This window comes from Vidua chalybeata, chromosome 4, assembly GCF_026979565.1.
Source record: "Vidua chalybeata isolate OUT-0048 chromosome 4, bVidCha1 merged haplotype, whole genome shotgun sequence".
NCBI lineage: Eukaryota > Metazoa > Chordata > Aves > Passeriformes > Viduidae > Vidua > Vidua chalybeata.
The window spans coordinates 2761170-2785943 of NC_071533.1; the positions used below are offsets into that span (position 1 = coordinate 2761170).

The window sequence follows — 24774 nt, forward strand, 5'->3', positions numbered from 1 at the left end:
CTCTTCTCTGTACAGAAGCTTTGATGTGTAAGACCTTTCAAATTGAAAATGCATATTTATACCTCACCTAAATGAGAAAAAATGACAGGTTATTTTGGAAGGATGTTCCAGCTGTAGCAGGTGAGTCTGTCCTTCCAGGAATGATGGTAACAATTTCAGTTCAGGAATCTGAATCTTCCCCAGAACTCTAGGAAGTGACTGTTCAATTGAGGGGAGTTCTGGACAGATATTTTTTAAAGAAATAGAAAATAGGAGACAGTCCACATGATGACTCACCTGCCTTAAGAAAAAATTGAAGAAAAGTAATTGTAAATGGGAGAGTCAGATGATACAGTCACATGGCCTCAACTGGTCATTTCAGAGGAGTGACTGAGCATAAAAGGATCCTGTAATGCATTGGTGGGTGGTTGTTATGTGGGATTGGGAGGGTCTTAATAGCAGCTGTCAAAAGTAAGGGAGACCAAGGGTTTTGTATCTTGAAGACAGAATAATCCAGATATATACCATGACCTACAGGGAAAAAAAAAAAAAAAAAAAAAAAAAAAAAAAGAAAGAAAGAAGAGAGAGAGAGAGAAATTATGTTTTGTGGACTTAAGAAAATTGCACATCTGAAAATCTTGAGTGTGACCAAGTTACAGTTTTTAAGGGCTGCGCAAGGCGGCTGGGTGTGATGAGGCAGTGATTTTACTCCTGCCTGAGCACTAGTGGGAGTGAAAAGCTGTATTACTGTAGCTCTTTGGGACAGGGAAGTCCCCTCTGGTTCTGCCCACTATGCTATTTTGTAGCTCCAGGCAGTAAAAATCCTCGTGTACCTCTGTGAAGTCCTGTAATATTAAATGGATGACTTCATGGGTGTGCACAGGCAATGACAGCCACGAGGCATGACTAAAGGTGTTTCAGTTGCTTAGGTCAGACCTGCCCATCCAGCAGTGGCTCATGAGGATAATAACAGAGACCTGCCAGCTGCTTTCCATGTAGGCAAAGGTCAGTGTTTGGTAAGTTCCAGTTCTTGATGTGACATTTAAAACCATAGACTTTAGTACATCTGCTGCTGCCAACTTCAGCTCTGTTTCTTTTCTATTCCTTAAAAACTCGTGGCCCTCAAATCCACCAAATGGTGTGTGTGTGAGGGATTATGGCCTATGACAGTGCATAAGCCTTTGTGTGCTTTTCATTTTTGTGATATATTTCAACATCTGAGCTAGTATCTGTTACCCAGTTTCTAGTTTCTGTGCTTATCAGTTGTGGCTCCAGAACATGTCCTGGCACACAAGTACTGCTCTTGGCACTTGGTTGTGATGACAGAAAATAATCTTGCTAAGGAGTGGGAGGCCCTCTGCAGCCTAAATTCAGGTTTTAATTTCTTGATTTGTTCCTACGATCATGCCACCCCTCTGGTAGCATTTGTAATGAGAATGAAAGAATTGATCACTTGTTTTTTGAGTTAAATTCAGGTCTTTGCAGATGAGGCTCTCCTTTTGCGTTAGAGTAGCTAGCTCAGAAAATCCTGCAAGAATTTTCTGTGCTTGAAGTTAATGAGTTGTCTAGAAATAGGTGTTTGCAAACAGGATTAGGGATTTTCCTTCTTACTGTGAAACAAAGGAATATTTTGTGTTTATCAAAGTCCTTCCACTGAAGTGCAGCACGTGTGTGTGATGCTGCCATGGCAGCCTGCTTATTGTGATTGTCTACTACAAAAATAGAACAGGAATCTCTGTTTTTCCCGTTAGAGGTTCTCTCCTATCTTTAGCAGTGTGTTTGTTAATGGTTTGAGGCCAAGTTATGAAGTAGCTTAACCCCAATTTCCAATTACTTATTAACCTAAAATTACTTCGTTATTAATCATGCAAGGAGCAGAAGTGTAACACAGTCTGTAAAGACTCCAGGATCACCACATTCCCTGCCTGTTCTAAAGAAATTGTTGTTACCCTTTCACTCAAGAGGTGAAACAGTATTACCAAGTTGTGACTTGTTCATAGATTTCCAGGCCATGCAAACTATGCTGATTATGAAAGACAAAAAAATAATTGTCTCTGTGCATTGATTATTTAATTTCTATGAAAGGGATCAAAGCCTCCTGTTTCTTGGAGCTGACAGTAAAGTAGTTTCTGCTCTGTGGCCCCGAGGACCTGATTCCCCTCCCCACACCTGTTCCCAGCCTGCACTGACCAGTCCTTCCCAACTACTCAGCAGGTAATTTTCTGTGACTCAGATGAGGTCAAAACTTGCCCAGTGGTAGGAAGAGTTCAAGGGTGAGAGAGAGAAACAAACCAGAGCCACGTTGCCCAGGCCAAGGTAAGGACCAACACACCTGATTTTACTATAAATGGAAACTGTAGTTTCTTGTTACAATTAGAGGTTTCTTTGTTTTATGTTATTAATTTCTTACTGAGACATCTTTGCATGAATCTAAGAACTGTAAGCATTGGGTTTTCAAAACTTGGTTATAAACTTAAAGGAAAAAGAAAAAAGCTATCCCTAGAAATCAGAGGTTTTGTTTGCTTTTTAAGCTGAAAAGTTTGGGGTCAGGATGAAGCCTGATTTATCCTTGTGGGGGGAGGTTTAACATCACATTTTGCTGTTGCAAGCCAATAGTGTGGTCTTCAGTCGTAAAAATACTCGAGTACCTCCTGGTGCCCAACAGCTTCACGGTGTGCGTGTCCAGCAGGGTGGCAGACTTGGCAAAAACAGATACATTACCTTGGGTTAGAGACTTGAAGGAGTCAGGCTGCTCTTGCTCTCTGCTCCAGCTCTCTGATCCCAGAGCACCAGGCAGCGTGCTCAAGTATCTGAAGCTGGGACAGGAAAAATCAAACCTCTGGTTTTACAGCAGTTGGCAAGCTGTGTGGGTTTGTGCTAAACTGTCCCACTTGAGATGGAGCAGCTCCAGAGACTGAGCTTGGCATGAAGCTCCAAGGCCCAGCACAGAGCTGCTATGCTCTTGTGAACTGAGTAAAAAAACCTTGCATGTTGCTTCTCTCCTGTTTTGAGTGACTCTTGATGTTGTAAATACCAATTAAATCCTTGTGTCAAGGTTTTTTTCAAGGTGCAAAGCCAGAAACTGCAATACAAACTTTAATCCCAAACACCAGGCTTGCTGTGGTGTGTGTTTGGCAGTGTGTCTGTCTCTGCAGAGAAGTATACCACAGGATAGTATGTGATCAGGAATCAAACATTTGAGTATTTGAGTCTGTTCTGCCTCTCCCTAACATCAAATGATATGAAGCAAAAGGAACTTGATATGAATCAGTGCAATAGGATGCACTGAAGAAAAGTCATTGTAAATGGGAAAAGAGAGGATGGGTGTGAAGGCAAATTCGGGTTTGGCGTTTTTCATGCTCTTCTCTGTGGCCCAATAACTTCTTGTTTTGGGGTTGATCTGGTGAATAAATTATTTGCTGGAAACAGATGGGCAAACTGTAGGAATGGTGAAGGTGTGTCTTGGTTCAATTCTTTTTTCTAGCTTAAGCATCTGCTTATGTAATTTACTGCTGAGCAATTAAAGTAAGAGGCCATGCTTTCCTTCTTACAGATGCAGCTCTTGCCCAGTAATATTCATAAGGGTATTACAGAGTTCAGCAAAAATAACTCTGTGGGGTTAAGGGATCAAGCTGTGCTGTCACAATTTGTCATAATGTTCTAAATCTGTGTAATGATCTGATGGATTGTACCAGTTATTCCCCCAGACACTGATGTCTCTGAGGGAAAGCATACTTTATAACTTTAAAGGTTAACTTGATAACTTTAGAGGTTAAAGTGCTTTGGGCACAGGATGTTTCACGGCGTGTCACCAGACGATTCCAGGGAGCCGGCAGGTTGCCTCCCTTGGCCAAGCGAGTGATTAAAGCGTTAACCGGAGCCTCCTGGAGGTGGAACCGTGACTAAGGGCGGGCTCCTGTCAGCGCTTGGAGAAAGGAAAGTGGTAGGTAAATATTCCCGACGTGCACCGAGGTGCGGGGAGTGTCCTGGGCTTCCAGCGTTCTCAGTTTGTTGAGCGAAGTAGTCATTAACAGCTCGGTGGGTCCCGAGCAGCAGCAGAGGCGGCTGGCCGCCCTGGCCATGCTGCCATGCCTCTTTCGGGGCTCAGGGCAAGGCATGTGAAACTCCTCCCGCGCTTCTCCTGCTCGGATCGCCCGGCCAGGTGAGTGCCAAGGACGGCTGGAGCTGCTCTGCTCGCTGTGTAAGCTGCGCTGTCGGGGGAAGCGAGGTCCCTCGCAGCCACCCGGAACTCCAGGCACACTCCTCTGGGGTCATTCGGGTGCCGGGGAGGAGGAGAAATGCTCGACAGAAGTTCCTAAAGGCTTTGTTGAGAGCCAGCTGAGGTTGGGGCGGGCGGGTCACAGGTAGTGCCGCTCCTCGGCGTGCCCTTCCTTCGGTACGGGAGTGATTTGGGAGCGACATCAGTGACCTTGTGCGCTCTTTTCGGCGCCTAAAAACGGCCCGTGCCGGTCGGCTGCGAGCAGAAAGTCACCTCTCCTCCCAAAATGGGGTAACAGTGTTTGAAAGGGATGTGTGCGAGCCCCGCTCTAGCAATGCCCGAGGGGAGGGAGCGTGTCTGCCTCTCCTGCCTTGTGCCTGGGAAAGTTAAGGGGCCATATTCACATAATCCAATTTACTGCTGTTTTTGTCAAATCCCATTCCGAGCCTGCCTGAGCCGAGGGCTTATGCTGTGATTTGTACTCAAGGAGTGCTCTTAATGCTCTGTACTGAACAGCTAATTATTAAAATGAGGTGTGAAGAAATCTGAGAGCTCAAGAAAAAAAACAAAGCCCCTTTTTTTTTTTTTTCAGAGTAAGTACCACCTTTTTCTCTGCTGGTAGGGACATCTAACTTAAATAAAAATAAGAAAAAAGGAGAATGTGAAGTCCCATAACTAGAGTATGTGACAAGTAAAATTATTCTGCTGATACTGAGTTTATCTATTTGAATAAATCTTAAATTCATCTTTATAGAAACCAATCAGGATCGAAAAATTTGCTAAATACCAGACACTTGTGAGTTTAGAAGATGACTCAGCTGGACATGGTATTGTGCCTATGTACAAAATATTCCATGTGTGTGTAGTTGATAGCTGAGTTAAAAGGCAGCTGAGCCTTGTGCTTTCTGTAAAAGAAATGGAAGAGGTTTGCCCTATCCTGACTTTCTGTGGGTTTGGAAGAGCTTTGGGGGGTGCTGGGTTAAAATACCTAGGGGTCTTTGCTGAGGTTTGGGGTTTTAGTTTCTCTAGCACTGGCAGAAGCTCTGCGTAGCACACTGCGCTCTGCGGGCCCAGTCTTAATATATGGATGCACCAGAGAGCACATCCAGGCTGTGACACGAACTGAGGTGCTGCCTTGCTGCTCCTGCTTGGCTCAGTTCTGGATCCCAGGTGTCCCTCTCCTTCCAGTCCTCCTCTGCAGCTGCCTGTCCTTGTCTAAAAATCTGTTTAGCCATTTGCTCTTAACTTCTGCTTTGTCATTCCTGCACTCTGGTCTGTCCCCTTAAGTAAGTGACTTAAATATCACTGTCCTGAATAAAAGGGAGCAAGTCCTCTTATCTGCCTCTGCACGGACACTTGGACTTTTTCTTTGTGAAAAAAAACCCCACATTTCAGGTAAGATATGAATCTTACAGACAAGTACAGCTCATTACCTTTGTGAAATTTGTCTTGTGCCCTGACGTGTTGATGCTCTTGCAGCTTTGAAATGTGCACTGGTCTGTTTTCCCTTTGCTTTTCCTAGACTCCTCCAATAGTTGCACTTTTCCTCTAGAAGTGCTCAGTTTGCAGCTCCCTCAGTTTTCATTTCCTCACGACTTTCCCTTGACTTTCCCTTTGCTTTCCTTCACAATGTATTTCAGGCTTCTGTCAGTCTTCCTCCAAGCATTAGGTTTCTACTTGGTTAAGTCTCAGGCCAGCAGTTTAGTCCAGCCAAGATCCCACTTTCCAGGTGTAAACCTATCTGAGGAAATTCTGCCCCTCTAGTCCAGTTTAACAAAATGATAAAGACACCTGTGCAATACCAAGTAAATCAGGAGATGGCTTTGAATAAATGACACAGGCAGATATGGTTGGAGTGGCTGGAAAATTAGTATGGTTTGGTTAGTTCAAATCAAAGGGAGCAGTGGAAAAGGCATTTCACTTCTGTTTGCTTCCTCAAAAGGCCTACAGGGAAGTGGCATGGAAAGCAGCAAGATAGCAAGAGGTGACGGGAAATCTAACAGCTTTGTGGATTTAGGGAGTGCCAGTGCAAACATCCTGGCATCTGTTGTGTCAGGTACTGGTGCTGGGGAAGTCACTGCGTGGTGGCAACCCACAGGTTTAGGTCTTGGCTAAAAATAAGCCAGAATGTGCCCATGGGAAGGGTCCAGGGAGAAGAGGATCACCTCTGGAGTGAGCTGGTGGTGTGGAAGTGTTTGGTACAAGGCTGATAAGCACAGCAGATCACATAACTGGGGAGAACACAGTGAGAGCTGTGCTTCTCCCCCAGCCATAGGAGAGAAGGCTTTGTCCTGGATGGTGCAGCTGTGAGGGAGAGAAAGAGAAAGGTGTTGGTGAAGAATTATCCCCATCACCACCCACTCTTCCAGTTAGCTTTATTTTCAGCATCTTCATGGCACCCAGCTGATTTAAAATCCGTTCAAAGTGTTTAAGGCAAATAATTTACTAGGAGCCATCCACTGCGTATGAAAACACAGTGTTCATCTCTTTTGTGTGTGTGTAAAGGTCACTTCTCTCCATGTGCAGAGATCAGCTTTTTCTTTCAGATGAATAATTTTAAGGCCAAATAATGTAGAAAAGAGTGCACCCACAAGCAGTGAAGCGGTGCTGGAGCTTGCCAGTGTTGCTGCTCTACAGTTAATAGAGGTGACTTGGCTATCCACTGCTCTTAACATGTTGTTTCCTGAGAGGTGCGAGGAAGCTGAAGTGTGCGTTCAGTTATTCAGGTGCCAAAGTACATAAACTCCTCTGCATCTCGTAGAAATGGCTTGAAATTACACTGACACAGGCAGCTGCTTCACTTAGAGGTCCTAAGTAAATCACATAAAATCAGATTTCAAGGTGTGGCCAGTGTTTACTGAAGTCATTTCAGAGGGAAAACCCAAGCAGTGGTATACAGCAGTGTATTCTTCACACACAAACTCTTGTCTGTACAGAAGCCCCTGGGCTTGTTTGGCTTGCAGGTATGTTTTTGTCCTGATGGATGTCACCCAAAGGACAAAGGGAGTGCTGCTCTTTTCAGTGAGCTCCTGATAGAGCACTGCTAGAAACACCAGCTGCTCGGGTAAAGTTCATTTTGGTAGGGCACTCTGGTTTTAGGGGTTATGAAATAACTTCCTGTATATTTTATAGGGTGAAGATGATGGTTTTTATATGCAAAACTTCTCATTTGTCCACATATGTTGTTTTTTAGAAGCTATTTATCTATGATTATGGAAAATTGGTGACATCTAAAAAAGCAGCTCAGTAGTGCAGTACACAGAGGTGAGGCGTTTACTCTTTGCCCAGCCATGATCTGTTCAAGGTTGAATGTTCCCTAAATCAGTTTTTGGAAGGCTGCTTGTCATGGGGACTATAGACAATCAACTACTTTGCAAATATCTTTGACCAGGCCCTGTCCAATGCAGTCTGAAATCAGATTCAAGTCAATCCCCTGGCATTAAGGGACAATGGACATTGAGTGCTGTGAGCCAAATTCCTCTGTCATCATGCCCACATAAGAGAAATGGAAGTGGAATGATCAGCTTCCAGTGCAGTCTTTGGAGATGTTACTGCTTTTCATGGGATTCTTTGAGGTATTTTTTCCCAGCCATGTGTGATGCCACTTGTTCAGTTAACTCCTCAGTCTGCCTTTTATTCTAGTACCTGGAGGTGAAGGCAAGAGCCTAGACTCCATAATTAAGTTTATTGAGGAATGCATTGTTGAAGTCTCGTGGCTCTGGCTCATTGCCTGCATAATAGGCTTGAATCCCAATGTGGAGATCTGTCAATTGTATTGCTACCTCCCTGAAATTACCATCTTGTTCTCTCTTTGCTATTCTACTTGCTTTCTGGGTGTGCTGCAGGACAGTGCTAACCATCACCACTCCTTCCCTTGCCTAGTTTTAGGAATCTGGATGAGGGGGGTTGGCAGAGTCACAGTGTGTTTAGCTGACACTAGGTAATGCTGTGTCCATGGTGGACACAGGGATCCTGGCCAGTACATGGGCTGCTGTCTCAGACTGCTAACAGCTCGAGCATAATCCTGGAGTTGAAGTAGTCCTAAAACTGCTTGAGAAAATCCTGGTAGATGTAGTGCTTAGGATTTAAGGTACTGTTATACACTTTATGGGAATGGCTTATGGCTTTTTTTATTAGGAGTGGGAAATACTTGGGTATTAAGGCCAAGTATGAAGTAGTCAAAATATGGTATAGTGAGCCCTCAGCTTCAGTGTCCCAGCCTGTGTCACTTAGCAAACTTAAGCTTTGTGCTTGATTACTATTCCATCTTTTGTAGTAGCAGTAGCAGATGTATTTACTTCTTTTACCTTTTGCTTAGATTCATCTCTTCTGAGTAAATGAAGAAAGTGACTATGAAGGCACAGCATCTGCCTTCTGTTTTCATCAATGAAGAGAAGTTCGTAACCAGGTAAATCATTAAAACTCTGACTATTTAATGAGTTTGCTGCTTTCTCTCAAGTTATTCCACCTTTATTCCTTGACAGGGGATTCTGTAGACAGCTGAGCCTGTAGCCACAGCAATCTCTACGACTTAGTTAGTTTAACCTGTCTACAGAACAGAGTTGGCCTTGACATGGAATTAAAAGAACAGAGCATTAAGCCTTTGGGTCTGTGGTTTTTGTTCCTTAAGGAGAGCAACCCTTCTAGACGATTCTGAAATAAAATTACAGGTTAGGAAAGAAGACCTTCCTGTCTTGGAAATCAGTTGGAATTGACCATAAATTCCAGAGTTGAGCTCAGCTTGTCTGCAGCTTGGGGTTTGGCAGCCCCAGATTGCAGGGTATCTGTGCAGAAAGACTTTTGGGCTGCTAGCTCTCTCTGCTGTGGACAGAGGAAGTGTCTCTTTCACCTACTTGTAGAAAAAGATTGGAATTGAAGTCTAACTGTCATTTGTGGGATGCTTTTCCACAGTTCAGTCTCCTTGGGAGGAATTTTTCCTACTGCTGCCCCAAACTCTGAGCCACCTGGCATTTAACTCCATCTCCTTTCTTATGGGATTGTTTTTCCACTGTTGACAAGAGAGCAGGAGCTGGAAGGAGAGCCTCTCTTCTCTCTTCATCTCCATCGCTCTTGGTCTTCCCATGGGAAAGAAACTACCTGTGGACTCAACCAGGGATGGGTCTGGAATGAAATTTATCGTGCTGCAGGAGAGATTTGTTCCTGACTCCTGATACTTTCCTGTGTGGCCTGGGCAACGCTGTTTTCTCCCTTTTCAAGGAAGGGTGGCAGGGCTTTGCTCAGAGCACCCAGGCAGCAGATGCATCACTCCCTTTCTCTTCAAGAGTTGTTCCCTTTTTACTGCTGCTAATTTGGGATGCAGTGCTTTTGTGTCAGAGGTAATTAATGTGTGTGAACTCGGCATGCAAGAGCATTTGGAAATGTACCAGGTGAACCAGTGTCTCTGGGGCTTTATTCCTCTATGTACTTGCCTGTTCATGTGGTGAAATGTGCATCCCAGTTGAGACCTTTCTGCATGACAGCCATGGTTTAAACTTTCTTCACCTTGCATCAAGGGAAATAAGTGTTTCAAGAACCACTGACATTCCATATGCACTCAGGCTTGCTTCCAATGCAATTTCCCTCTGTCATCCCTCATCTGTACATTGAATCTGCTGTTACACTACTTTTCTTCCAGTTCTATCCTGCAATCTTGCTGATGGGGCAAGCTTGCTGTTTGGGAATTGCACAATGGCTGGATCAAAAGGCTGACCAAAGGTTGTGGGATGATTTGGCTGGCTGAACTGCTGCGTCTCCAGCATAACCACCATAAATATTCAGGGATTGTGTGTCAGGCTTGGGCAGGAGAGAGCACAGGTGAGCTGTCCTGGGTTAGTGCTTCCAGAGAGCAGCCTGGGCTCTGTTGTGGTTTACCACTGGGGCACCTGATCTTGCTGCTCCTTTGTGTCCCACTTTTGCTACTGAGCAAAGTAGTGAATCTGCAGTGCACGTTATGTTTTTGGGGTGAGTTGTTCTGCCAGTTACTTGGCTTTGGTTTTTGTTAATGGCTGTGTTTGGCTGTTGTCACAACAGCTGCTGATTTTCCAGATGCCAAACTCAGCAGAGATGGCATCTGTCTCTAGCTTAGGGCAGCAGGAAGATGTGTTACAGTAAGACTACTCCTGGAACTAGGCTGGTGCACATATTCCCTTCTGGAGCTAAAAAAAGGAAAATGGTTTTTTCCTCTTCTGTTTCTTCTACACAAGGACAAACAAGTCAGAGTGAGCTGCTGTTAATCTCTCCCTCAGGGCTTTTCTAATTGCTTGTGTGGTTTGTCACTCTTGGTTGCACTAATGCAAGGCTGAAACCTGAAAGATTTACTTACGCAAACTTCTGAGGAAGGTAATGGCAAGTTTTTCTAGACAAGGCAAGAAACTGTGTGGAAATCTTGAGAGATTGCTCTGAGAAACAGAATCTGCTTCAGAGATGACCCTTACCAGACCACTTATTGCTGTTAGTCCGTGATTTTATTTGCCTTTGCAGTCAACATGGACTAAGAGTAATAGGTGGGCCTCAGAGTGTTACCCAAGTCCTTATGTATTTCTAATCCACCTTCAGGGAGCTCACCTGCCCAACTTCCTACTTGGAAAAACCTTGTGAGATAACAGCTGTCAATAAAATGATTGCCAAATGCTGTGAAGTACAGAGACTTGAGTTTGAAGCACCTCTTGAGCAGGATCAGCAGGTCTGTCACAACATCTGTCAGACAGAACTGCCTATCTCCTGCTTGCCTGGTAATCCTGAGTTGCATCTGGAGCTTGCCTGTGTACGAGGCCAAGGCGTGCTTCATCTTGCTTGCCTGTAGCCAGCGTGATCAGAACTGGGCTTGCATCTGATTCATATCCAAATCTATTTGCATTCCCTTTTGGTGGGATGACCTGAATCCGGTCCCTCACAGCTCATGAGACACAAAGAACCTGGAATGAGTTATTTCAACCCAGTGCTTTTGCCACCAGTATTCTGAGGATTGAAGACCAAAGTAAGTTGAAGTAGATGTTGAAAATCCTTGTTTAGAATCCAGATGATAAAGCTAGTTAAAAATATTTTTTTGTGTGTGGGATTGCAGTAATGTAAAGTAAATAATTTACATCCACAGAATTAGCAGGGAATGCAATGAACCTTGAGTTTAGTGCTGCAGCCCCTGTCCTCATGTTACCTCCTAGGTAAAAACCCAGTTGATCTTCTCCCTTCTCACCATAGTAAGAGGCTCTCTAAAGCAACAGGACACTGTCCTGTTCATTAAGTGGAGAGGGAGGGATAGGTACGCCAGGGAAAGCTTTCCATGTTCATACTCTGCACGGCCCTCTGCCCCAAGCTCAGCCTGGACATGTTACCTGCCCTCCTGGCTGGCCCTGGTTCCTGTCTGGTGTGTGGACACCTGGGCCCAGGGGAAAGCCACGTTCCTGGGGCCTGTCCCCATGTTAGGCTGTCAGCTCCTCTGGGGCACTTCTTTATTTAAAATAGGTGGAGGAGTTGTAATAGTGTTTCTGATGGTACGTGAGTTCCGAGTAGCTTCAGCAGCTCTCTGAGGAACGTGTGCTGCAGAGCTTGCAGGTGCCGTGTGTTCGATCTGTGCGCCCGCTGTTCCAACAGCTCCCCCAAACGTGGAAATAACAGGCACTGTTTGGAAACAAACTCGGTGTCCTCGCACATCACCGCGAGGCAGGACATGAAACCTTTGTAATCGTTAGTCCGCAAGGAAGAATTTCTACACTTCCATGCAGTTGTTCCCCATGGTTAACCACCTCTGCTGGTGGGAATTGCTTGCTTGAATTACAGTCTGAGTTGTCTTTAAATGGTGTGGGCAAGAGTGTTTCATTCTTGATGGCCTTGAAATGCATTTCAATTAATTCTGTCATTGTTCAGCCCTCCATAGCCTGAGCTACAGCTGGCTTTGTCTCCATGGCTCCTTGCTTGTTGGCAGAGGTTCTCTCTCTTCATCTCCTTCCTTTCTCCTCTCAGCAAAGATGTGGTGCAAAGCTGTTTTGTTTCAGGCTGAAGGAAATAGAAATGTTAGACATCCCATAGGTGTTTGGAGATAGAAAAAGTATCTGAAGCAGTATGAAAACTTGAATGGAAGCCATCACACAGGGAAAGCCAAGTGTAGCCTAGTTCAAGTAACCTGCAGCATTGGTGCATGGGGATGTTGTTCTGTTTGCTTCCTCCCCATGACTGCTACAGAGGTGCAAAGTACGAGCTGTGCTGGGACAGTGTTATTAAGGTCATGTGAGACTGACTAATTAATTTCCTCTTTAAATTAATTTCTTCTTTAAAGAAGCAGCTTATGAGCAACCCAGTAACTTGACAAAACTTTACTCTCAGAAAATGATGTATGGATCATTAATAAACCTATACAAGGATGCAGTGGGTAGCACAGTTATGGGGTGTTACCCTGCAACATACCACCTGCATTTTACAGAGATGTTAATTTTTTTTTTTTTCATTATGATCTTTATTCTAGAGAGCAGCTCAGTTCTCTTCTGAAGAATTATAACTCTTACTATTCAGATCAAGAGAATCTGCAACTGACATATAATCAGGTAAGGATTTAGGGGTGAGAAACTCCACTAATATGGATATCACAAATTAGTGCTCTCTTCTCCTCACTGCACTGGACTCCAGCTCCACTTGCTGTGGTGTTTTTATTGCACAACATGTTCCATCTAATACAATAAACCAAAACTGGTTTCCTGAACTGATCAGGTCAGCCTGCAGCTTTGGCTGTTTTGGAAATTGCTCAAAACTGAGGTTACATGTTCTTCCAAGTAATCTGTTCCAGGGCTGTGTCAGCCTCAGCGATTTCATTGTATTCCTGTTCCTTTGAGGGGAGATATATTATTAGTAGCAGCACTATATATTATTATTATTATGCAGCACTAACTATTTCCCTGTTTTTCTCCAGCGAGAAGGAAGCACGCCGTTCATTGAAGGAATCCTCTCGATATTCTGGGGAGTGCGACATCCTATCCGATTAAAAATTCAGGATGAGAAGCAGATACCCTCTTTTGTAACCCTGAAGTCAACAGAGAATGTGGGGGTTTTCCCTAGTAAAAGGTACTGTATGAACTTCCCTAGGGAGGCTAGCATTGCAAGATAGCTCGTGCTGTGGCTTCAATGGATATGGCTGGCTGCACTGGATATCCCAGATTCCCCATAGGTTGTGGTGGTTGCTGGACAGCAGAGCCTTTCAACAGCTTCTTCTGGGCAGGAAGGTGTGTGTTTGTAGCACCTGTGTTTGGCCCTCAGGCTGAGGAGCTGGAGGAGGCTGCTCTTTTACATGGGAACTGGCTATTCCTGTACAAGGACTGGGAAATGGGTGTATATAAAAATATCAGAAAAGACCCAAACAAACCCCTGCCCCCCCCATGTTTCCATGTACACCTGATACTGGTAGCCCCTGAAAGGCCTCGTGTTGGTGCACACACTAGAGCATGAAGCCAAAATCTGGTAGGTAAGTGCTGAGGGATTGTCTGTCCCAGCTTACATTCCCAGGTATGTGAGGTCTGGAACCATTGCTGCTCAGGTGAAGTTCAAGTCAGGGAATGAATACTGGCTTTGTCTGTGCAACATTTGGTGTAAAAACCTCTTAAAATGCCCACAGAGCAGCTGTTCCAGCTGCTGCCAATGGCATTTTATATCCCAGTGTGTTGTGCTCAGCTGATGCAGGTACTCAGTGCACTTTTTCTTCGTTCTGAGCGCTGTTTCCCCAGCCTTGGTTGATGAATCTGATGAGCTGAATCTGAATCTTGTAATACAGAGGCAGAGCCAATGTTCACCCTGAATGACTCCCTGATAAATTGAGTATTGCAGAGTTTATTTTTCTAATGACTTATTGTCTTAGGTTGTATGTGGGACATGTTGGAACAGAACTGGGGATTTAATTATGCCACCTTTACAGCTGTGGAGTCCCAGTAAAGTCTTCTTCCCCATCTCTGGCTGTTGAAATTCAGGGATGAATTTTGACAGGAGTAACTAGGAAAGAACCTGAGTTTTAGGCAGCTCTGGCTTTCTGTTTATGTTGACCAGGTCTGCTGGTGTGGGGTGCACATGGCCTGCAGGGCAGTTCTTAAAAAACTTCTGAGTGGTGGAAATCTGTATGCTAAAGTAAACATTCACTCATGATCCCAGAAATGTGGGGCTGCCCTGACATGCTTTAAGGTATGCAGCTTGGCTGTCTGGTCTTAAATGAACTTGGTAAATGTGTGGAATACAACCAAGATGTTGTTTGTAGATGTAAATTGGGGGTAGCTGAATATTGTTGGGAATACATATATATATACACATATGAAATTCATTTTTAATATTGCACTACAAATTGGTTTATTCTCAGAGCAGTAACTGGCTGAAGACCTCATGCTGAAGAGTTTGGGCAATGATTTATGGAAATATTGACATGAATAATACAGGTTTTCTGAAAGGCTGGATGGAACTTCCTGCTCTCATACACAGCCGGTTTGGACAGCACGAGGGCCTGTGTGTAATTTAACCTGTGTAACAGACCTGTGTTCTGTCACTATTCAACAACAACATGTGTGTTTGGTGTGCCTGCCTGGTAGTCTGAGTGTGATTAATCCAGGGTGTTGCTGTAAAACAGATCAGGAATTACTACAAGTTGTTTAGGTTATGTCCTGATTGATGTTCAACAAATTTTAAATTGGATGTGTTACATTTGGGATCTCTGGTCATACCATATTTTAATACCTGATTTTGTTATGACTTAAACTAAAATTACCATGCTGAAGTCTGTAAGTTGAGCAGGGACAGGAATGTATGACATGAGCCCTGGCCACAGGATAGACTGAAATGACTGAGTTAACAAGGAGCACTCAATGATAACTACGTGTTTGGTCTTTCAGGGGAATGACTCGCTGGGGAGAATTTGATGACCTCCATCACATTAGCGGGGATACACTGAAATCTACTGAGGAACAGCCAGACCTCGAGCAAAGTTAGTGTCGGTGCTCTCAGGTTAACCAAAAATTCTGTGTTCTGTGACAGTGCAAAAGGCATCTCACACATCAGGCCTTCCCTACCAGTGAAGGGAAATCTCTTTGCTCTGTGTAACAAGTACTGCAAGCTGGGGAAACACCGACCTAGGGCTGGTTAGGCTGTGCAGGTGACTTGGTGAACAGCCAGTAGGAATGAGCTGTGCTTTTATCCAAGAAATCATTCCCAAGGGAGCAAAACAGCAAACTGCAACCACTGCAATCAGCCTGTTCTTCATCATATGCCTATGCCTTGTTCCTTTCCTGCTCCACCCCCCCAGAAAATAATAAATAGTAAATAGTAAATGAAGCCCTTCACCGAGAGCCTCCTTCCTCTGGGGGTGCTGGCAGGGAGTGGCAAGCAGCTGCACACGACATGTGGTTCTATTCTGTCCAGGTTATCCATGCTATGAAAGTCACACTCTTAAGTCCAGGAGGGAGCAGGAGCTCGACTGTGCCACCCTGCCCCGGGCCAGCAGCGATGCCACGGTCGTGCGCAGGAGGACCAAGCTCCCCACGATAACCAGGACAGAAGTAGAAACTCACAGGTTCTCTATCAATGGCCACTTCTACAACCACGAGGTAGGAAATTTTAGGCTTGGCTTTGTCACCTGAGGGACGGGGAACCCTGTCCAGTGAGTTGTGCCTCATGCTCACACCATGGTGCGGCTGTTCTTGTCCCCAGACATCAGTTTTCACTCCGGCTTTTGGGTCAGAAACCAAAATAAGAATCAACAGCCAGATGAGGACCAGACAAGTGATAGAACAGTTGCTTCGTAAGTTTAAGGTAAGTCTGCTGGCAGGAGGAAGTGTGGCCGTGTTCTGGAAACATTCATTCCGATGTGCACTCCAGCACTGTGGGAAGGATGGGGAATAACTGAGCGAGGATAGTGCATGGAGCAGAGTGGAAAAAAAAAAAAACCCAGATGGACAATTTTAAATGCATGGGTTGGGTTAATTTTACCAGCGTTTCATGACTCTCAGAGGCCGGAAAGGTTTGACTGGGTGTGGCCACCGGAGAAGTGCAGAAGCGCTTCTGTCACCTCCCGCTCAGTGGGGCGAACGCCGCCTGCTTGCGGCATTCCCAGGCAAAGGCTGCGCGTTATCGCTGGCGGTGCTGCCCTCCCGCGGGACAGCCCCGGGAACTGCGGCTCGCGGAAAACAGCAGCAATGATCCCCAGCGTCTGTCTGGGACGGGCTTTCTCTTAGAGCCGGGCGTATGGAAAGATGAGGAAGGTTAGAGCTAAAAGCACTGCTCAACATCAGTGCCATGCTGTCTGAAGCAACTTTTTTTTTCCCCCCTTGGAATTTCCTCGCAACCATCTCCCACCGACAACGTTGTGTGTGGTCAGAAGTAGCTTTGCCCTTACTGCTGCATATTTCTCAAATATCTTTATTTTGCATGGCTGCTTAGTGTTTAATTTATACTTTAATAGTCTTAAACTTCCCATTTAACTTGTCTAGAGACTTCACTATTGCAGAATTACTTTGTGTGGTTAGTAAGACTTGTGAGTGTCTTGGAAGGAGAACTTATAGGAGTAATAACGGAGGGAATTAGAGAGCAGGTTGTACAGTTGTAGGGAATAAATTAAGTAAGTGTGCAAAGTAAGTGTTCAAAAGCTCTGCTGTTTTCTGAATGTGGCTGTCAGGCACGAGAGTAGGTCACAGAGGTTTACCTTGATGGCAACACAGATAGCAGGTCTACGTGTGATCTAAGAGAAGTAAGCTGTAGGAAGTAGTTAAAGATGCTGCAGGGACAGCAGGCAGGAAAGATCTGGGTTCCCAGTGTGTTACTGATTTGGGCAGCATGGGAACACAAGGGTTAGGGCTGGCACAGGGACAGTGAACATGGCAGCACAGCTTTCTGTCTTATCCAGATCCAGTATCTTCTAACTCTTCTACAGACAGGATCCCTGCCTCAGATTTTGATCCAAATCTCTGAGCTGAGACACACAGGGAAAATGGGCTGAGAGGGAAGTGCTGGGAAGATCTGTGAGTCTGAATGGATTTTCTTTTTTTTTTTTTTCTCCCAGATAGAAAACAGCCCCCATGAGTTTGCACTTTACGTTATCCATGCGTCTGGAGGTAAGCCAGCCACTGCTGCCTGATCACTTCAGCTCTAATCATTCTCTGTGTATGTATGGAATGTGTCCCTTGGAGTAGCAGGACTCATGTCAGGCCCCTGTCCTTTTTTGTGCACTGTGTGTGTGGTGTGGCATTTTGCCTTCTCAGGGAGCCTTCAGAGATGTCTCCTCTGAAGAGGAAGAGCTGAATCAGTGTATTGTGGGCCCTTTCTGCTGACAGCTTTGGATTGCATATGCTGAGTTCAAAGTACTCAATGTTCAGTGGGAAAAGTTTACTTCCATAGCAGCTTACTTTTCCAGGAAAAGGGAGATTTGATCTTTATTATTTAATGGGAACACCTGAGAGAATAGGATGGAACTGGGGGAGTAGGTATTTTAAATAGAACAATATTAGAGACCTGATAGGTATCAGGTAATTGCACTCGAGTCAGTATGGGATCTGTGTCAGGAAAAAAGGCTCATGACTGCGGGTGGTAGATGGAGCCCCTGCGGCACGTTCTGTGTTTTATGACACTGTTTATAAATTCCAGAAAAGAAGCAGTTGAGGAGTAGAGATGTTCCCTTGCTGCACAGGCTGCTGCAGGGGCCCTCTGAGAAGGTTGCCAAGTTCTTTCTCATGGATGGGGATGTGGAAGAGATCAGCAGCGATGTATGTATATCCTCACTTCTCGTAGTTCATGGAGTTTTTCTCAATGAGCACAGTTAGTAGAGCCTTTCTTGTCTTCTCCTTGTTAGGTTGCTCAGTACATTTCATTTCATCTTCCCTTTTTGGAATCCATTCTGCACAGAATAAATGAAGAGGAGGAGCAGGAGATTCAACAGACCACTGCAAGGTAAACAGACACAAAGGGAGGTGTCAGAGAGTCCAGGGCAATCTGTACAATTGTGGCCTGGCTCATGAGGAGACCATGGGGATGTAGCAGAGTAGAACACTGTGATGGGAAGGCTGAAGGGATTGGGAGGGCTTATAATCCTTTCCCTATCCTGTTGCTCTTAAAGATTCCATAATTAATACTGACTACACACAGAGAGGGGTTTTCAGAAAATCTGGACCCTCAGGGTAACTCCTCTTTATTTTGTTTGCTGTTTGCTCTCTGAGCCTTTGACTGGCTTGGTTTGTACTTGCTGCTATTCCCTTGGAAGGGGTAAATGCAGTTCCACACATGGTACTATTTCAGTTCTGTAGCATTTAGGCCACATCAGTGCCAGATGTTCCCCTTAAAACTGGAGGTGAGTGACAGGAATCCCCCTGGCAGTAGCTCAAAATGCTCCACAGATACAAGCCAGGGGAGCTCCCATATTTGTGAGCCTCTGAGTCCATGAGCACTAAGAGGCTACAGCAGCACAGATCTGTTACTGGATGATGGGCTGATAATCATGTTGAATCAAAGTGTCCAGGAAACGTTTAGAAAATAATAGACTTTGCCTGCGTTGGGAAAGTTGGGCACGGAGACAAAAGCTGGGAATGGAATGAAAAATTGGGAATGTCACACATGTGACAGTTAGTTGGAATTTGGGCTGAAAGTTTGCAGAGGTTATTTAAATGCCTTCTCCCTCTCAGGTACGTAAGAGAGAAGAGGCTGATCCAGCAACACCTTCGCAGTCGAAGTGTTAAAAAAACAGAGACCACGGTGTGATGGGATGGCCCTGGGGAACACTGGAACGGCCCCTCAGGAACACCTGGGCTGCTGAAGGGCAGTCCTCACTGCTGCCTTCTGGGGCTGGGACTGAGGAGTGCTTCAGCCTTGGAGAGCACCAGGTGGGAGCAGTCTCTGCTCACCATTAACTCCTGCAGCGCCGGGGTGCAGGCTGGAAGCACCCACGGAGATGCACTACATCACCAAAACAGCAGATGCTGGATCTGACTTGGAACTTAGGCAAAAACTCCCCCGGAAAGCCCAAGGCTTTAAATCCTGCTGATGTGTGACCTGCCATCAAGAGGCTGGCGTAGAAAAATACTGCAATAACCAATGTGCTGATAGAAAATATGCAAACTAGGAATATGTTTATCCCTCTGTTAAAGAAATATTGTATTATATTAGCAGAAAGCTTCTCAGTAGAGCCAAGTGGCAGAAGATATTTATGTATTTAAGACTGCAGGTAGAATTTTCATTTAAGTTACAAAATATCCATGCAAGATGCCTGAAATCCACTGGCTTCAAGCTGGTGGATGCTGAAACTGCTTAAGCTTGGAGCTACTGTTAGAAAAACATAACTGGAAACCCTCCCACTTAGGAGCTGCTCAGCTCTTAGCAATGACAGGGAATTTATCGGTGAAATACCTCGTGAACTGCAAAGTAAGAACTGACAAAACACTGTTGGGTCCTGAAAGGCATCTCAGTGGTTTTTGTAGCTGGAATAAGTGGTTGTGTTCCTTCCTGTGCTTTCTGTTTGAAAGGGAATTGAGAAGTGCTCAGTGAGAGGCTGCGTGTTACAGCCACGGGGGGGCTGGGCCCACGGCCTCCCCAGGGATGCAATTTGGCTCCAGCCCAGCCCCACACAGGGCACAGCTGCCAGGTCCTTCCTGGCTGAGTTGTGTTCAGTGTTAGAGCTCCAGTTGCAGAGAGGTAAATAAAACAAATCTGTGCCCAGCTCATTGTCCTCCTGCAGCAGCTGGTTGTTTTTACCTGGTGTCTGCGCCTTACCTCGGCTGCCTTTGTCTCATGTGGGTAACAAATAGTTGTGAGGGAAGAAAGGGATGTGCAGAACTTGTTGCCTAGAAATTGGATGGAGTAAATCAAATTGTAAAACTTTGTGCTGCCTGAAATCCTGTTACTGAGATGTGAATTCAGCAAGTGAAAGTGAAGGTGCTGAATGAAGCTCCTCAGGTTGGAGCAAGTGTGTTATTTCAAAGTACAGTTTCTAATCCTGCCCAGGAAAATGGTTAGGGACAAGGGAGTCCAGAGGGTAGAAAAGAATAATAATAAAAATAATTCACAGTTAAGAGGCAGGAATTAAATGACAGTTGGCTTGCAGCTGCATGTGAAAGTTCCTTGAAGCAGCAGGGTGTGCCTCCAAGTGGAAGTATTGGAATATTAAATAATTTATTGCACAGCAGAGTGGAAAAGAGGTGTTTCCCAGCAGGTTCTCCAATCCCCTGTGTATGTCCACTCTTCCTAAAATAGGCCATTTTTGCCACCATCTGATGTTCAAGACTTGAATCCTTTTCAATTCTCTTATCTTGCTGAATTGGGACTGAAAAGCTCTGGAAGACAGTTCTGGGATAGGACACAGACCTGATGCTGTTGGCCAGGATTTCAGGGTGAGTGAAATCATGCTGTGACTCTTGTGGGGTTGGTTCTTTGTGAGTGCTGTGCTGTCTAAATGAACCATTTCTGACAAACACAGGCAAGAGCAGGGGAAGAATTTCTTCCAAGGTATTCTGGGACATTCAAGGAAACACAGCAAGAACACACAGGTGATAGAGAAAATGGGGGTCGCTCGGGTTCGGACACAAAGCCATTAACCAAAGAAACAGTGATTACAGTGTATATCTTACCTGAATTTGTACATTTGATCTCATTTGCACTTTCACTTCATAAGCTTAGGATTTAAAATGCCTTCCTTTGTTTTGTTCTGTGACTATTTGGGATAATATAATAATATTTCATACCAGAAGATGGTGACCACAGCCATACCCTGAATTTCTGTCACTTAGCTTATTGTTTCAGTGGATTTCCATAGGGGGATTCAGCCTCCCTCTGAACTAAATGTGCCTTTTTGTCACTTGCTTTGCTTTAAATGCTCCCTTGTGTCACTTTTCCAGCGAGGACCTTCCCATGAACTGTACAGTGCCTTATGCGGACAGCATTTTCTCACTCCTTTTGATGAGTTCTGGACGCTGGAAAAAGGAAAATCTCTGGGCTCAATAGTGTCAGGAGGGTGCCCGATGTGTTTGTGACATGATCAGTGAGGTGGCAGCAGCAGGACCTGTCCTGTGACCTTGGCACGGTGTACACAACTTGGACACATTTATCACTGTGAGTGCACATTTGGTTTTGTTCTTCAGCTGAGCTGGCCTTACACTTGGTATTGGTCAGAAAAAATACTGAAATACAGTTCTGGTAGGAAGAATCAGTATAATCTTTTGGGGACGTGCTGTTCAAGCATTTCCAGAGGTGAAATTTTTTTTTATTAATAAAAGAGAGTGCTTTCTATTGTAACATTTTAAGCCAAGATTTGGGAAAAGAGATAATAAAAGCTTACGGGTCAGGGATGGTTTGTTTAAGTTAAGTTAAGGAATATAGCAAAGAGAGGGACATGAGAGAAGTAGGGAAGATTGGATTTACTGGAGGGTAAAGAGGAGCCAAAGCAGGTTTGGGGTATGAAGTTCAGCGGGCTGAGACAGCACAGGGAAGGGAAGAGGGAAACAGGGAATTCAACAGGGAAAATGCTTTGGTCTAAAAGCCCATCATCAGACGAGCTCATTAATAGTCACGAGAGCAGGAGGCTGGGTTCGGCTGAACTCGAATCGGTTCGGCCGAGCTCGGCTCTGTCCGGTAGAACTCGGAACCGCTCTCTGCGTTCGGCTAAGCTCGGCTCGCTTCGGCCAGGCCATAATCGGAGCTGCTCGTGCGTTCGGCTCGGTTCGGCCGACCTCGTAACGGTCACCTCGGTTCGGTTGATTTCGCGTTGGTTCGGCTGAACGCGGCTCCGTTCCGTTCAGCTCACCTCAGCTGAACTCGGGTCGATTCAGCTTTTTGGATCAACTCGGGTCGATTCGGCAAATCTCGGCCACACTCGGCCACTTTCGGCTACACTCGGCCAAACCCGACGTTGCTCCGCAGTGCAATGGCGGCCGCTGGCGGGACGCCGGTCCCCAGCCTGAGCGCCGTGAGGGGACAGCGGGCTGGAACAGCCGCCTCACACCGGGTGTCCCCGTCCCTGCCCACCCCCGCGTCCCACGGAGCGCGCCCTGCAGCGCAGAACGCGGCCGTCGCTCTCCTCCGGCCTCCCTGTTCCTGCCGTGCCAGCGGCAGCTGCGGCGGGAGCGATTTGCCCTGAGGCAGGGATGGGGAAAATCCCCTTGGCTCGGGCTGCAGCGGCGGGAACGAGCGAATGGTGCCTTCAGGTGAGGGGACGGAGGTGTGCAGGGGTCACCTGGCTCGGGTGGGATCCACAGGGGGACGTGTGTCCTTTTAGCACTGCTAAAAGTGCTAAAAAACTGCTGCGTGGGACGAGTTTGTCCCGGGACTTCACTCTTCAGAATTTTTAAAAGTTTGTTAAGGGGTAAAAGCCGGCGCTGGGGTGCTTGGCTGTTTGCCAAGAGCACCCGGTTACCTTAAAACGTGTTCTCTGTATTCTGTTACATTGCAGGCTTGCATGTATATTCATAAGAATTTATACATATTCCAAAGATTCCTTTGAGTTTAGATGTTCTTTTGCTTGGTTTGGCTTGTCTTCGTGCCACCTTGTAGATTAAACCAATGCATTTTATTTCTTCCTGTGATGCCATCCTGCTGTATTTTCACTCCCCGATAACGAGGGTCAATAAATTCTTCTTTTCGGTGCTCTGGTTTCTATTTTTGTTATCTTGTGTTTCAGATAAGACAGTCCCCGAATGTGGGAAATCACCTAATTATTTTACACCATTTTCTGAGTTAGTTACGTGTAAAAAGCATTTTAACGTTAGTCTCTTATTGTGCTACGGTGTAGGATGGTATATATGACACTACTGTTCATAGAAGCTATACGGTGCATACATAAACTGACAGATTATGCTTGATCAAGAGCAGTAATTACAAATTGTACTCTCTCAGCATTCTTGTGGTCAGTAATAACTTGCCAGAGCTAATACATAAATGCCAAAGGCAATAACTATATTTGTTATTTACAGTACTGGGGTGGGCTGAGCTCTGTTTTCTGGGAGGCAGCGGGATGGGTGTCCCTGTGCCCACCCCCATGGGTCACAGAGAGAAGCTGCTCCTGTGGCTACAGCTGAGGGTCAGTGGGAAAAACAGAACAGTCCTGATGGAAACTGATGGGAAAACAGGTTTTGTTTGGTTTTGGACTTGATGTTGTCCTCCTGACCCCACCTGATCCGGGTGTTTTGCCTTAGGAAACAGGAGCTGGTGACAAAGAGATTTTGTTATCCCAGAAGGGAAAAGTTTATTTGTATTTATTTCCTGACCCACGTGGAATGATTTGGATCTCAGGAGGCACCTGAGAACCTCCTTTTGTGTCCTGGGTGGGGTCCTGGCTATAAAAGGGGTAAAAGGTGGAGCAAGAGGGTGGGGAGAGATAGGAACAGTGGTTGGGACCAGTGAGATTTTGGGGATTTGCATCTGGAAACAGAACTGAGGGTCTGAGAAATGAGAATACTGCAGCTGGAGTGCTGAGAATGGAGAGTCTGCAGTGGATGTTGTCTGGTCAGTCTCCTGATGTCCCATATCTAATGCTGTGCTGGCACCAAGTCACCTCCCAGGTCTGGACACCCTCAAGGCAGGGGTGGTTTTTAAGTATTTTAAATGCTGCAGCAGCTCCCTCCCTGCATGAGAGCTGCCTCAGCTTGGATGACTGTGAGGATATCCAGCTCTTCCTGAGGGCTTGGAGCGTGGCAGGGTGCAGAGCTCATGTTAAATCTTGTTTAAACACTTTTAATATCAAAATATTTTAAAACAGAGACTTTGAGGAAATAACATATGTAAGTCTGTTGTAAGCATAGGTACAAGCTGTCTTTAATAAAGATCCACATTGATGGATGTTTTGTCAAACCACTCTGGGGACAGAATGTGTCCCAAAAGCTTCATTAACTCCTTGTCTTCTGCTGATAGGGCAGTGTCTGACCCTAGGTCTCGGGAGCTGTGTGGAGATTCCTCCCTGGAGCAGGGTCATGCTGTGAGGATGAGCCACAGAGGTTCAGTTGTTGGACCGGGCGAGGGTCTCTTTCTGCTTGGTAATTGTTGTTGCTGGCTTTAATGTCATGGCTGCAGTGTTCCTTCAGACCTTGTGCCCTGCAACAGCACTTACAGCTCCTGTGCTGGGCAGGGAACAGTTCTGGGGTAGGCCTTTCAGTCTCATCAGTGTGCATTTAAATCAAGTGTTTGTTTTATTTCCATCAGTCTTTGACACCCTCGGTCCCACAGGACAGAGCTGTGTGAAGGTTTGATCCCATCTCTACCAAGTCCTGCCAGCATTTCCAGCAGCAGCTGCTGGAGGCACCAAGGGCTACCTTTTGAGCCCGGCTCTCCCCTGAGGTTTTACAGAGGGTTACAAACTCTGCCCTTCAGGATCCACTGTTTATTTTGAACATTGATCCTACAGCTGGATAGTTCAGCTAGCAGGGATTAAAGTCAGCTCTTGGGCCCAAAACAGGTTCAGACTGACTGAACTTCCTGAGGTAGCACACAGGTGATGCACTGGACTTCGGGGTTAATAGTTAGTGTTGATAGGTGATTATTATAAGGTTGAACTGAAATTTTCTTAGAAAAGCCATCAGGTGTAATGAAGATCTATGGCAAACAGGTGGCTGGTACACTAGCTGATAGTTAAGTCTTGGGCTTTTCTTCTT

General features: G+C 45.5%; 1 protein-coding gene across 5 annotated transcripts; it reads left to right on the forward strand.

Moving 5' to 3' along the window:
• The first annotated feature begins 572 nt into the window (after positions 1 to 572).
• RASSF6 (Ras association domain family member 6) lies at positions 573 to 21421 on the forward strand. Of its 5 annotated transcripts, XM_053940133.1 has the most exons (13): positions 573 to 995; positions 2191 to 2295; positions 7590 to 7773; positions 8517 to 8606; positions 12657 to 12735; positions 13098 to 13249; positions 15052 to 15143; positions 15578 to 15762; positions 15866 to 15967; positions 17214 to 17265; positions 17795 to 17913; positions 18000 to 18097; positions 18826 to 21421. In XM_053940133.1, exons 4-13 carry the CDS (start codon positions 8536 to 8538, stop codon positions 18899 to 18901), a joined length of 1026 nt encoding a protein of 341 aa, XP_053796108.1. In that variant the 5' UTR covers positions 573 to 995; positions 2191 to 2295; positions 7590 to 7773; positions 8517 to 8535; the 3' UTR covers positions 18902 to 21421. The 5 variants fall into 5 exon arrangements, 3 of the variants coding, with proteins under 3 accessions (XP_053796108.1, XP_053796107.1, XP_053796109.1); XR_008430429.1 differs by lacking the exons at positions 573 to 995; positions 2191 to 2295; positions 7590 to 7773 and adding an exon at positions 3988 to 4141 and having other exon boundaries at positions 18826 to 20526; positions 20613 to 21421; XR_008430430.1 differs by lacking the exons at positions 573 to 995; positions 2191 to 2295; positions 7590 to 7773 and adding an exon at positions 3988 to 4141 and having other exon boundaries at positions 18826 to 20526; positions 21031 to 21421.
• The last annotated feature ends 3353 nt before the right edge of the window (positions 21422 to 24774 follow it).

Bases quoted from the DNA above. Each gene is read 5' to 3' on its own strand.
- RASSF6 (XM_053940133.1), top strand. From the start codon at position 8,536: ATGAAGAAAGTGACTATGAAGGCACAGCATCTGCCTTCTGTTTTCATC. The intron at 15,968-17,213 runs GTAAGTCTGCTG...TTTTTCTCCCAG, and splicing joins AGTTGCTTCGTAAGTTTAAG to ATAGAAAACAGCCCCCATGA. The intron at 17,914-17,999 runs GTATGTATATCC...TCTCCTTGTTAG, and splicing joins TGGAAGAGATCAGCAGCGAT to GTTGCTCAGTACATTTCATT.